The 12,101-nt window shown below is 48.3% G+C and overlaps 2 protein-coding genes across 2 annotated transcripts in view; both read right to left on the minus strand.

Moving 5' to 3' along the window:
- Window positions 1-74: 74 nt before the first annotated feature.
- Window positions 75-6,465, minus strand: LOC102382961 (nucleoplasmin-like). Its single transcript, XM_014519646.1, has 7 exons — window positions 6,390-6,465; window positions 4,491-4,595; window positions 2,371-2,492; window positions 1,910-2,029; window positions 1,449-1,542; window positions 755-864; window positions 75-239 (listed from the first exon to the last, which is right to left on the minus strand). Exons 2-7 carry the CDS (start codon window positions 4,555-4,557, stop codon window positions 225-227), a joined length of 528 nt encoding a protein of 175 aa, XP_014375132.1. The 5' UTR covers window positions 4,558-4,595; window positions 6,390-6,465; the 3' UTR covers window positions 75-224.
- A 1,053-nt stretch (window positions 6,466-7,518) lies between these two features.
- The window catches only part of ADRB3 (adrenoceptor beta 3), a 6,950-nt gene continuing 2,367 nt past the window's right edge, over window positions 7,519-12,101 (minus strand). Inside the window, exons 3-5 of the mRNA XM_025203399.1 lie at window positions 11,940-12,074; window positions 11,231-11,295; window positions 7,519-9,525 (exon numbers count right to left, since the gene is read on the minus strand). Coding sequence (XP_025059184.1) covers window positions 11,256-11,295; window positions 11,940-12,074 — 175 coding nt within the window. The 3' untranslated portion in view covers window positions 7,519-9,525; window positions 11,231-11,255. The remainder of the gene's footprint in view (window positions 9,526-11,230; window positions 11,296-11,939; window positions 12,075-12,101) is intronic.

The raw sequence follows: 12,101 nt of genomic DNA on the forward strand, positions 1-12,101 counted from the left end.
AAGGAAGGCTTGCTGGGCAAGCAGGTAGAGCAAAGCCAGGTAGCTCAGCAGGAGATACCCAGCCAGGGACTGAGGGAGGTCACTGGTGATAAATGAAGAGGCTGCAGGAAGGGAGGACGACACACAGCAGAGTTTAATCATCTCAGAGCAGCACAGCGCTGTTTCCAAACTTCCCAGTAATAGTCTCGCAGGCCACAGACCCTGTCGCTCGGGGCTAGACAGATTCAGCCGGATGCTGCCTGAAGGGAAAACAAGGAGAATTTAGCCTGACCTGGCTCTGGATCATGGCACAGAAGGCAGCTCCAGGCTGGGAAAGGACAAGGATGCCAAGTCTTCAGCTGCATCACCCTTTGCCAAAGATGCAGAGCCCACTGGAGGAGGTCCCACCCCGTAGTCCAGCTTTATCCAGACCAATGGAGCCATACTGCCTATGGGGGGTGGGGCAGGCAGACTCTCTAAGATGCTGTATTTTAGAGACCTGGGTTACAGAATGGGTTGTGTGTACAGTGTACCTCCCATGGATCAGGCCCTTTGGAAACTACAGTCATTTGTTTTAGTACCACCTTCAGAGCTGGACTTCAAAACACACCAGCCAGGACCCACGAGGGACACCAGTCCAGCAGAGAGTGCAAGCCAGGGAGGCTAGTGGGACAGGCACCAAGCGTGACCACTGATCTCCTGTGTGCACTGAGAGTGCTTCCCACTCACAAAACCGACATCCTAGCACAAGGCAGCTAACACTAAAATTAATTACCCCCTCTTCTTCCACTACACTCTTCTCCTTCTCTTCCATCTCTGCTTCTGTCTCTTCTTCCTCATTCTCCAGTCCCTCACAAGGTGCCTCATATTCTTCATGATCTTTCACTGGAAAGACGTGAGAATTGCAAAGTGACAGTCAATAGGAGCTACTGCTGATGGACGCTGAGTAGCTGGCAGGGGCTTTGCATGGGTAAGTGTCACCAGGACGTTGGCAAGATGCAGAGGGTTACCAATGGTGCGCATAGGAGATACTGCAAGGGGGAAAGGAGGGGTGTTGACTGAGGTGCATGCAGTGCAGAGAACACCACCCACATTCCCAAAGACATGGACAAAGGATCGTGCACCAGGAAAACATCCTTTTCCTCATGGCTGGTGGGGTTGCAACCTGGCTGCAACTAGGCCTGGAACAGATAACCCCTCTAACCTAGAAATGCAGCAGCAAAGGAAAAGGGAGAAGGAAGAAGAGATGAAGTTCTGCATAGACCACCGCACCTCCATAGCATCCTCTAGGTTCATATCGCCAACTCAGCAGCCATGGTCAGAGACAGAGGGACTTGCTTAAAGCCACACAGCAAATAGTATCAGAGAGGTTCTGGCTCCTAGTTGTGCGATTAACCCCTTGGTAACGCACCCACCACTGGCGCAGTGCTGTCACAGCAGCCCATGGCAAGGATCAGAGTCTTACTTACAAATGACATGTTGTCCGTGGAGATAGACTGGCCCCGTTCCAGATTTTAACACAAAATCCACAGGAGGGGTAAATTCAAAGCCGTCCAGAGTGGCCTGAAACAAGGCAGGGATGTTACATGGAGCCCCTGGGAGCAAAACAACATACTGGTAACACGCACCAGGGAAAGCTGCTGCTTCAAGAACAACTCAGCACGCAGGCAAGCTACAGGAAAGGCAGCAGGGAAATATGACTGCCTCACCCGCTGTCTGCACTGCCCCCCTGGCAGGCTGTATTTGGCAGTGACCTCTGTGCCATGCAGTGGGCAATAGCCTGCTATCCAGACAATGGGGACGCAGCTCCCCTGCTGGTCCCAGGGCCACACAAGCATGTTGTAGTTGCCTCCTTCCAGCTGCCCAGTGGGGAGGGATGGTGGTGAAGGAGGCTGTGTTAACTTAATGTCTTTATGCTGCTCTGTGTTACCATGGGGAGAACGGAGAGCTTCAGCGATGCGATGGGCATTGGCGTGTTGTCACCATAGGTGTTTTTTGCTGCTACAGCCACCACGTTAAGCTCGTCTTTGGCCTCTGCCCCGAGACAGATCTGTGGAACAAGCATGTCATTGGCACCGGGCTGTGCTAGCAAAGGAACAAATCTCATGCAGCGAGCCAGTGCCCCGGAGAAGAGCCAGGCCCCTGCTACCAACAGTCAGCTTGCAAAAGGCTGCCCTGACGCTTCCATGCATTGGAGAAATTCCCTTCTGCCAAACCAGTCTATACCCGTGCAGCGTCTGATGCAGTCCCTGAGCATTGGTAGGCAATATCAAGGCAGGGTGAGGATGCCAGAGCAGCAGTGCTGTGGGGGAGTTTCTGCATGGGCAGTGGGAAGAACTTAGACATACCCATACCCATCAGCGGGGCTCCCCAGAAAACCCTGAATCTTACTGTTTTCAGTGAGACCAGGTGCTCCAAGAAGTCATCCTCTTCCTTCACGATATATTTCCTGGTGCTGGCATTCAGCTCACAGCCTAGAGAAACACAGCTGAGCACGTGGGGATGTTCTTGCCCTAAGCAAACCCATGCCACATATAGAGGAAAACTACAGTGTCTTGTGCAAAGCCAGTTTTTTTGCAAGTTTGTGTATTGGAAACACTTAAACTTCTCATTCCCACAGGCAGTTCTAGCCCAAAGACATCTTGATACAAAAAATTGCCAAGCGAAAGCTTGATACCATACTTAGTTGAATACAAGACAAGGCATGAGTGGGAAAGCCCCTCATCTTGCATTCACTTACAAGGAAACCTCATTAAATACACTAGCTATCATCAAACTGCTGCCAAAAAGCAGCATGTGCTCAGTAATGGAAACCAACTATGAAATTGGTTAAACGCACCCAACACTCACTTGACTATAAAACACATGACCCATATTGGGCAAACATGCTGATAACAACCTACCACAAGATTTTTTTTTTTTTTTAATTCCACGTTTCAGGCCAAATTAGTCAAATTGTTTCCAAATTCTATCAGCTGAGCAGAGTTCAGTTGTTCAAGTCTGTGTGGCGCTACTACTGGCAAGCATCCTACCTCCCAGACTCTTACCACAAAAATAAACTAATGCTCTATCAAGCAAGACTAGGGACATCTGAACCCCAAGGCCTCCAGACCCAAGGCTTGCATGTTGGATGCCTGCCTGGATTTGGGGAGTACCTAAAACCCCCAGACTGATCGGCCTGGGAGGAGGATACTTGCCCGGTGGCAGAGCTGCACAGGCTTGACAACTGAGCTCTGCTCAGTCAAATTTTGGAACTTGATTATTGTGCTTTGCCCAACCGAATTTGGAAGAGATTTGGCCGTGAACAAGATATACAGATATAGATGGCTATCCAAGCGCTGCTTTAAAGTATGCATATGAAGTACCTGTGCTAAAAACTCGTAACAGTTTCATAAAAAGGTAATGCATGAATTCTGGATGAACTGAGCATATGGGCATTATATGCAGATTACTATGGCTACATTTAAATTTCAAGGTTATTGTTTTCAAATCTGCTTTATTTTCTCTGCTGTAGCAGTGGGAGGGAGACAAATTCAAGGCAAATCTCCAATAATTAGCTTGTCTACCTGGAAAAGTATAACACACTTATAAATTCCCCATAGATAAAATCTAATTACTTTGGGGAAGGGATCATCTTATAGTTGACATTATATGGGTCATCTTATATTTGAGTAAATAGCTGCTCAGAAAGTGGATTTTACAACCAATGAAAAGTTTCAAGATTTCGGGGATTTTCTATCCTTACTCAGGGAAAAGCCAACATTTTGAAGCTTTCTGTGAAATGAAATTCCACAGGGGGGAAAAAAAAAATGTAGGCTTTTTTTTTTTTTTTTAAAACAAGCAAAAGGCATTTTTCTGATCAATTCAAAAAACTAAACAAGCATATGTTTCCATTCCAGCTACTTTCCTATTTCTGAAATTTTAAAGCACATTCAATTCTGAAACCAAATGAAGCAGTGCTTTCCATCCTGAAAACACCGGCATGGTAAAACAAGTGTCCCATGGTTTTCTCAAAACCATTTTTTAAAGAAAATCAACAGCATTTCCCAAAAAACAGTTTGGCTTCATGCAAATGGCATTCTCCAAAAGAAAAGTTTCTACCAGTGGCAAAAACACAACTTGGTGGCTTTGTTGCTTTGCTTCCTTCATTTCATTGATCCCAAGCCAAAGGAAACATGGATGATTTAAGACTGGATTTGAAGAGCTAGAGTGGGGCTGGAGGCACTAGCCTTATCTGGGAAGAAAAGAGCTTCAAATACTGCTACATAGCAGCTATGAGCAGAGCTGCCAAAGGGTCTGGAGCCAAGCTCGCAGGGGACTCATATGCCCGAGTTCAGCCCCACGAATGCGTGGCCAGTGAGAGGTAGTGGGCCAATATTGTATGCTGCTTGGGACCTTTCAAAAGGGAAAGCTTTGCTAACTTCTGGCATCAGGATTGCACATGCTACCCTCAAGGGGATAATAACCACTTTTCTCCCCCTTGTCAGCTGCCCATGACGAAGTAACCTTACCCCACAAGACAACCACAGGTTTTTCCTCATCAGACAGCAAGCTGGGAAGCAGGAGAGGAGAATTCATGGTGCTCTGTAGCGGCAGCCTACGGGGAGTTACAGCTCCTAGGGGAACAAACACAGCAGAGGAAGCAATGCGCACCTTGCTTCTTACCAAAGAACAGAAAAGTAAGTGAGCAATTTACTAATCCTTCTGGTTTTTTTCACTAAAATCATACAGCCAGCAAGGAGCAGCGAGGAGACTCCTCCATGCTCAGTGTCATGTTCGAAGAGCAGTTTGCTCTCTGTAACATAGATGCCATCGGTGTAAGATGTTATGCCTACCCAAATAGCAGAGTAGTTTAATATTATGTTTTTATAATGGGCAGGATATAGTTTACCAAGCCCCACACCACCGTCAGGGCAGGCAACACGCTCACTCTGCCTCAACTTGAAAAGTTTTGCAAACTTGAACATGGAAAAAAAACTGGAGAGTAAAGACAGGGAAGAGAATAGCTGCAGCGAGGAGGACGAAAGCTACTGCGAGGTGGTAATTTGGTTAACATGGGAGTCACATGAACTGCCCAGAACCTACCAACATTTCTGAAGCCTGCAGGACAGTAGCTAGCCCTTCAACTGTGCAGGCATCGGCCAGGCAAGCTGCACTGCTCCAGCTGGGAAGCGGCACTGTGCAGCTTAGCAGCTCTGACAGCAAGCGCTCGGGGAAAGCTAAAGAACAACCGAGTGCGGCACATACAGACCCACGTGGCTTTCTTCCCCTTTCAGTTAAAAAAAAAATAAATAAATAAAATCAATGCAGCAGGGAAAATCCTCTCCCACACTCTGGCAAGAGGCTTCGTCCTATGCCAGTTACCAAGCAGAGGGGAGCAGTGCAAGCTAGAAGTACAGGTGCCAGGGACACCCACGCTCTGCACGGGCATCTGACTCTGGAGGAGACGAACCACGCATCACTTACCAGCGTTCCCCTCTGTTGTGCACTCTCAGCACGGCAAGGGGTCTTAGAACTAGCAAACCTATAGCCGGGACCACAAATACAAAGGGCCACTTGAATCAAGCCTATTTTCTCTAGAAACAGAGGCCCTGATCCTGCAAACACTTTTGCATGTGCTTAACCACTTCCCTGGAAACCAAATGACCTACTTGCGGCATCAAGTTAAACACCAACATAGGCATTTGCAGAGATAAAAGGGCCCAACTCAGAGAGCATTGGAGACAATTACATTCTTTCCATTCCCTTCTTTGGGTTTGGGCTCAGGTCCTAATAGCAGCAAGTTTCAAATGTACCGAGAACATCCCTGGTATAATAAACCAAGCTGACATGCGCTGCAGGATAATTAATTTCACCTCTGTCCCGCAGGAGATTCCCCAGTCCTAATTCTTCCCTTGGGATGCCAGAAACCTCAATGGAGTATGTTCAATCCTTGGGAAGTTGCCAAGAAGCATTGCTGCTGCCACAGACACAAGACCAGAGCCTCAGCTGGTGTTGACTGGGCTCTCACCATTGGCCCCAGCTCAGCTATGCTGTCTGCAAGTCACACCCTTTGAGAGCTGCTTTGTACTTTCCAAAGCTCATGAGAGTTTATTTGTGCTTCAGGATAAGTTATTGGCAACTGCTTCTAGGGGAGTCCGTGGAGTAGCTTATAAATAAATAGCAGAAACAGCAGAACCATTAAAGCAACTAACAGAATCAGCCAGAGATTCTGCAGTTCCAGTATAAATACAATGGAAACATTTGCCCAGATTTTACTTTTGCTTGTTCGGCCATTTCAATCAGGCACAGTAACAAAAGCAAAGCCTGCCGAAAGAGAGACCCTGGGAACGGTACAACCCCTCAGCTCTCATACTGAAACCAAAACCCACTCTGCTTCCAAAGTAACAAGCTGCTAGTTTTGTACTCACACCCACCAGTCCCAACCAGTGAAATTCTTCCCCTACAACACAGAGTGGCACTACCAGCCACTTTATGGATGCCTGAAAAGCTTTCCAGCTGCCAGCACTCAGTTTGGGAAATGCAGCTCCATGAAAGGTAGCATCAGCAACTGGGGGAATGATAAAAGACCAGTCAGGACCAGCTGCTGCCTCCCAAAGACCTACCAGGAACAATAGGCTGAAGGGCCTCCCTGCTCCCTGACTCTTAAGCACAGGGAAGGAGAAAGCCACCTCCTATATTTCTTAATTTCTATTAGCTGTGTATGACAAGGGGCCCTGCTCAATTGGTTTATTGTTTTCCCCCCAACAGTGTGATCTCCTTCCCCTCTCCCCACCTTTGAACTCACAATTCAGCTCTCCCCAGTTTGGTTTCTCAAGGCTGCAGGGTTTTTGGCAGATTATTCTAAGGTACTTCTTTCATCTGACCTCAGGGAAGAAAAGAACCCCTTTGACTTCCACATGCAGCGGCCAGCATTTCTTCTACCTATTCTGGGAATTTTCCTAAGCAACCCTTTGTTTGTGGTGTTGCTGTGTGAAAGTCATAATGCCTACTTTTCCTTCCTCCCTTCCCCATTCAGAGTGGTTTATGGCACCTGCACTAGGTGCAGAGCAGAAGTTTAATTATTTGCAAAAATCTTAAGTGGTGATGGAAAATCATAGAGGGGGGTCCCCACTCAGCAGAGCCTCATGCATCATCAGGGCACTGCTGTCTGTGCTTGGGGTTAAAGTACTGTGCTTTAGTGCAGAGCAGGGACCGCCTCAGGACTCTTGTACCAGCAACCTTCCAGCAGTCACAGCCCCTTTTTTATGTATGTACCTGGAGCTTGAAATGACTCCTGCCCCGACAGGGGCCGACTGCCCTAATGGATTAATTCCATCAGCCAACACTGACTTCCTCTTTAATGTGGAGCGACTGGAGGTTTAGGACCTTCCTAACCATTAGAGCAGTAGGGCAGTAGAAGAAGCTGCCAGGGGAGGTTGTGGAATCTCCTTCCTTGGAGACTTTCAAGAAGAGGCTGGATAAGCATTTTTCTGGGATGGTTTAGGATCAACAAATCCTGCACTTCTGCAGGGGGCTGGACTTGATGCCCCTCCAGGTCCTTTTCAACCTTGTGATTCTGTAATCTGCAAACAGTATAAATGAGTTGGGTGCTCAATCCCCTTTGAAAGTCACCATAAGTTCAATGCTCAAGTGCCTTTTCTAATATCATCCTTTTAAGGCCCTACAGGTGGAACTTACAGCACAGGGCAATGATAGGTGATTAAACAGATGGGAAGAAGAAGATGACTATCAGGGAAGCTGCCTTAAGGGGCAGAAATACGGTCAATTCAGGGGAGTCTAACAACAGAAGCTGCATCATTCCTGACCCAGAGACTGCTCCAGAGCAAGCTTCAGGAAGAACCACGCTTAGCTGTCCCTGTTTGAAAGATGACATGACTACATACTTTAAGGTGTTTGTATTTTTTTTTTTTTCTTACAACAGTCAGGCATTTGGAAGGCTTATTTCTGGCGCACACACAAAAAAAAGTCAATGTCTCCAATATATTTACAACCAGAAACATCTCAGGGAAAGTCATCACAAGTAAGCTCGGCATATGCACACACTCATAAATACAAACACCTGTTGGTACACAATGTGGCCTATTTACAGTGCTCCGTGCTGCTGAGCTATTGTACAGCCGAACATCCCAGGGCTGGATTTTCATTTCTACCCCTCATCCCGTGTCAAGGAGCTCTAAGTTAAGAGCTGGCACCCACTTCGAGATGCAAGCTTTATATGGCTGGAGGAACATGCCACATGAGCATCAGCTGCCTGCAGCTCCAAGGAGCTGTCCAGCCTGAGGTTTCAGCAGGTATTCACAGCGAGGTATATGGATGATATCGAGTCACAGAGATCTGCAGCCATCCTTTGCGGGTCCACCTGAAGAGTCAGCACCAGCTCCCACTGAACTGGCTCAGAGTTGCAGGCGCTCAGAGCCTCTGTAGATCAGCTCCTTAGGGCCATATTTTTTACAGGTGGTTGAGTGCAGAGATGCAGGCAGGTGCTTGGGGGGGATTTTCTAAAACACCAAGCTGCCCATCTCCAGTAGTGCCTCAGCAGGTTGGAAAACCCTGCCAGGAACCTAAACCCCTTTGAAACCTAGCTTGGAGCATCTGCCTGCCTCAGTTCAGAAGCAAAGAGCAGCAACAGGTGCCCTCTGGTACAAGATGCTTAGCCCCTGGCACAATCCGGCCCCGAGTGTGCAGAACATGACACAGTTGCCATTTTATAATGGGCTTTTTTTTCAGGTGGAATGGATATTCCTCAATGCCAGCTATTTGTGCTGCCGACGCAGGCAGTGATTTAGGCAATGAAATTAAAGTGAAGATCACAGAAAGGTCCCTTGCTTATCTGAGGCCTTTTATCCCTTCAGCTTGGGCTCCAGCAAGAGGTCCAGCTGTATTCAGTGCACTCCCCCTCACCATTACCACCCAGGACAATCCCAGAGTCTCCCAAGTCCTATTACATTCTGTGTAAAACCCTGATGCTTTGAGGCCAGCAGATGCATGCTATGGAAATAGTAGCTCAGCAGCCTGGGCCCTGCCTGGCACTTTGTGTAACCATTTACACCCATGCAGTTGGTTTTGGTTGCATTTTACAGCCACTTTGGGCAGGTGTACAGAATCAACTTGTCCTGCAAACCCAGCGCTTACAGTGCCACAGAGGTTAAGACTCCATCCCAGAGAACAGAAACCTCTGGCCCCCACATTCAGGCTCCAGCTGCATACTGATGTCCCGCTTCTGAGGTAGTAATTTCTCTTGCAATCCATACAGGAGACACTTTCAGACCTTCTTCCCTTGCAGGCTCTTTGGAGAGCACGCATGCTGTTCACATTGATTTTGGTCAGTTCTTGATCGGACCAGTATCCTGAGAAGTACTGGCATTCATCTCCCAGCCTTGGAGAGGGAGGTCTCTCTGATACCAAGTCCAGCTTCACATCATGAGAAGTTCTGGAGCTGTATCCAGAACTGGATCCAAACCTCCATTGCCAGAGACGTCAGAGTATGACTAAATCCCCTGGGCTCAGCCCTCTTGGGCTCTGGTGTAATCCCAAGCAATCGGGCTGAAAAAAAAAAAAAAAAGCCTTCATTGCAGCAAAGCACCATCTCTTTCTTATGCACTGGAAAGATGCCACCTACACGCAACACATCTCTCTAAGGTACAATTTCCTCTGCGTAATGTCTAACCTTGGGGAAATTGCCACAAAATTAAGGTATCTGCCTTTCAAAATACCCAAGTCAACACCAAAAGTACAATGAATATCTGCCTATAGGTCTCATTTCTCTTTTCAGGTGGACAGAGTTGGTACATGAACCAAGAGTAATAGTCCTCCACGGAAGGCTTGGCCACGTTCCTGAAAGAACGGAGAAGAACAGACTGTCAATGCGAGAGGAATAAGAGTCATCTAGAATCACAATCACTATGAAAAATGTCAGCGTCTTGGGTCCCCATCACAAAAAAAGTGATTAAACATGTATTTAGGGTCATTCAAAACCTGTGCTTAATCCCACTGGAGGCAAAAAGAAAAAGAAAGAAGCATCCTGTGGGAGCAACTTACCTCAAGCTTCTTAACAACAGGCTGTGCAATACAGCAATCAACAGGACTACTCACAGGCTTGGAGTTAAGAACGTGCCCAAGTGCTCTGCTGGATCAGGGTCCATGCCCCCCACGGGAAGATGGAGAGCAGGACCACTCCAACGAGAGATGGCAGTTTGCAGCTGATGTTACAACGTGATGGGCACCCAAACCCCAACCAGGTAACACCTCAGGGCAGAGGTTCATTTTTCTAGGGCAAGCTCATGGGATCAGCCTCTTCCCGAGAGGGCCTCGGTACTTCCCAGTTCAGATGAGCTTGAGAAACTGAGATTCTGGTGATGTTTCTGAACCTCTGCTCCCAATCCAGGCCCACGCCAGGAGGACGAGGGGCAGTGCAACCAAACCAAAGTAGCAAAGTGACTGCAACTCTTAAGGAAAATTTCTATTCCAGGTCAATTTGCAGACAGAGATTTCAAGCAGTTCATATTCAAACTAAGGGAATCAATGCAGATGGGAGGGGAAAAAATAAGGAATACCCTCTCTTCCATCAGCTAATAATGCTGACGTTGGGCTAACCTATCTTTTCAGGTGTACAAGTATTTGGCATTGGTGTTTTCCCCAGCTTTCACCTGGAATACAAGCAGAAAGGCCAGGGATCTCCTGAGAAGATTTATTCCAAAGCCTGGTTCACAGTCCCAGGAGGTATGAAGCAGCATCTGCTTGCCACTATCTGAAACCCCGAAGTGAACTGCAAATAATTCACCCGCCACTGGTCTTCGCTTTATGCACACTGGTTTGCAGTAATCATCACTTCTTCAGTATTCTCCATCTCAAAGGATCTCAAAGCACTTGGCCCTTCCCTACTCTATTTTTCCCTGTGATTTTTTATGGACCAGGCATGAATATCTGTACTAAAAAAAAGCAGTGACCCTGTATACAAATGATACCTCACTAAAGATAAACAATTTATAACAGAAATCCTTGGTATAAATTATTTTTAGAAATGCCAAATTCCACACACTACATCTAAGAAAGGGACCAGAGCTCAGAAAAGCTTAGCACATCGGGTGGCCGGATGGGAGCTGAAAGGTTTAGAAAACCGGGCTCTTTTGAAAACCCTGGCCCCAAATCTGGGTGCTGTGATCTGGCTCTCAGCATTTTTTTAACATCTGGGGCCTGCAGCAGTGGGAATATCAATGTTGCCAAGTGACTAAAAAATATATCCACTCACGCGCTTCTTTTTCCTTCCCTTGTAGTCAGGCTCCAGGACCTTCTGTGGCTTCTTTGCTGGTAAACCTGGAAAAAGGCAGTCAATCAATCACCAGGATCATTTCCTGAGCAATAATCAGGATAAACAGGTCGCTGCCATCACTTCCTTTAGCCTGTTGATATCGGTCAGATCAAGTAGGATTCAGAAGGTGCAAAAGCCCCTGGGCTGAACTTGCAGTCTCTACGTGGAAATCAGCTTCCAAGATAGATAGAGCTGAGGGGGCACACCTCGCCAGACCAGCCCAAGGCATGGATCCAATAGATGGCACCAGAACAAAAGCAAGAGCTCCAAAGACAGAGCCAAAGCTGCTGAGCAGAGCAACCCCAGAAGCAGCCCCGTCGTCGGAGATGGAACGGCGAGGTCTGCCGGGAATCCAACCCGCCGCTGTGCAGACCACAAGCACCGCGAGCAGGGGGAGCCCATGGGAGCAGTGCCAGGCTCTCGAGGCACCGTGCGGTGCCTTCAGGAACCCCGTCAGACACCTGCCTGTGCCCTGATGGCCCAGTCCCCTTCCCAACACCGGAGGGGCTCTGGCTGGAGGCACTGGGGGTTTCCCCGCACAGAGTAGCTGTGGTGCTATGAGCCCCAACGTGGCAGGAGGCAAAGGGAGCCCCCTGCACCGCAGCACAGAGGCCGTGCCCCCCCTCCCCAGTACCCCCCAGCTACTTACTGTTGCAGGGCCGGGCAGAGCGTTGTGCAGGTGCCCTGCAGCAATGCGTCAGTGAGCGGTCGTGGGGCCAAGCCATTGCCGTGCCCGTTGCTGCAGGCCAGGCCTGCTCCATCCGCGCCACTGTTGGAGCGGCTGGGGGCGGGGGGGGCGGCCCCCGCCCCC

Source organism: Alligator sinensis, unplaced genomic scaffold (assembly GCF_000455745.1).
Source record: "Alligator sinensis unplaced genomic scaffold, ASM45574v1 scaffold98_1, whole genome shotgun sequence".
Classification (NCBI taxonomy): Eukaryota; Metazoa; Chordata; order Crocodylia; family Alligatoridae; genus Alligator; species Alligator sinensis.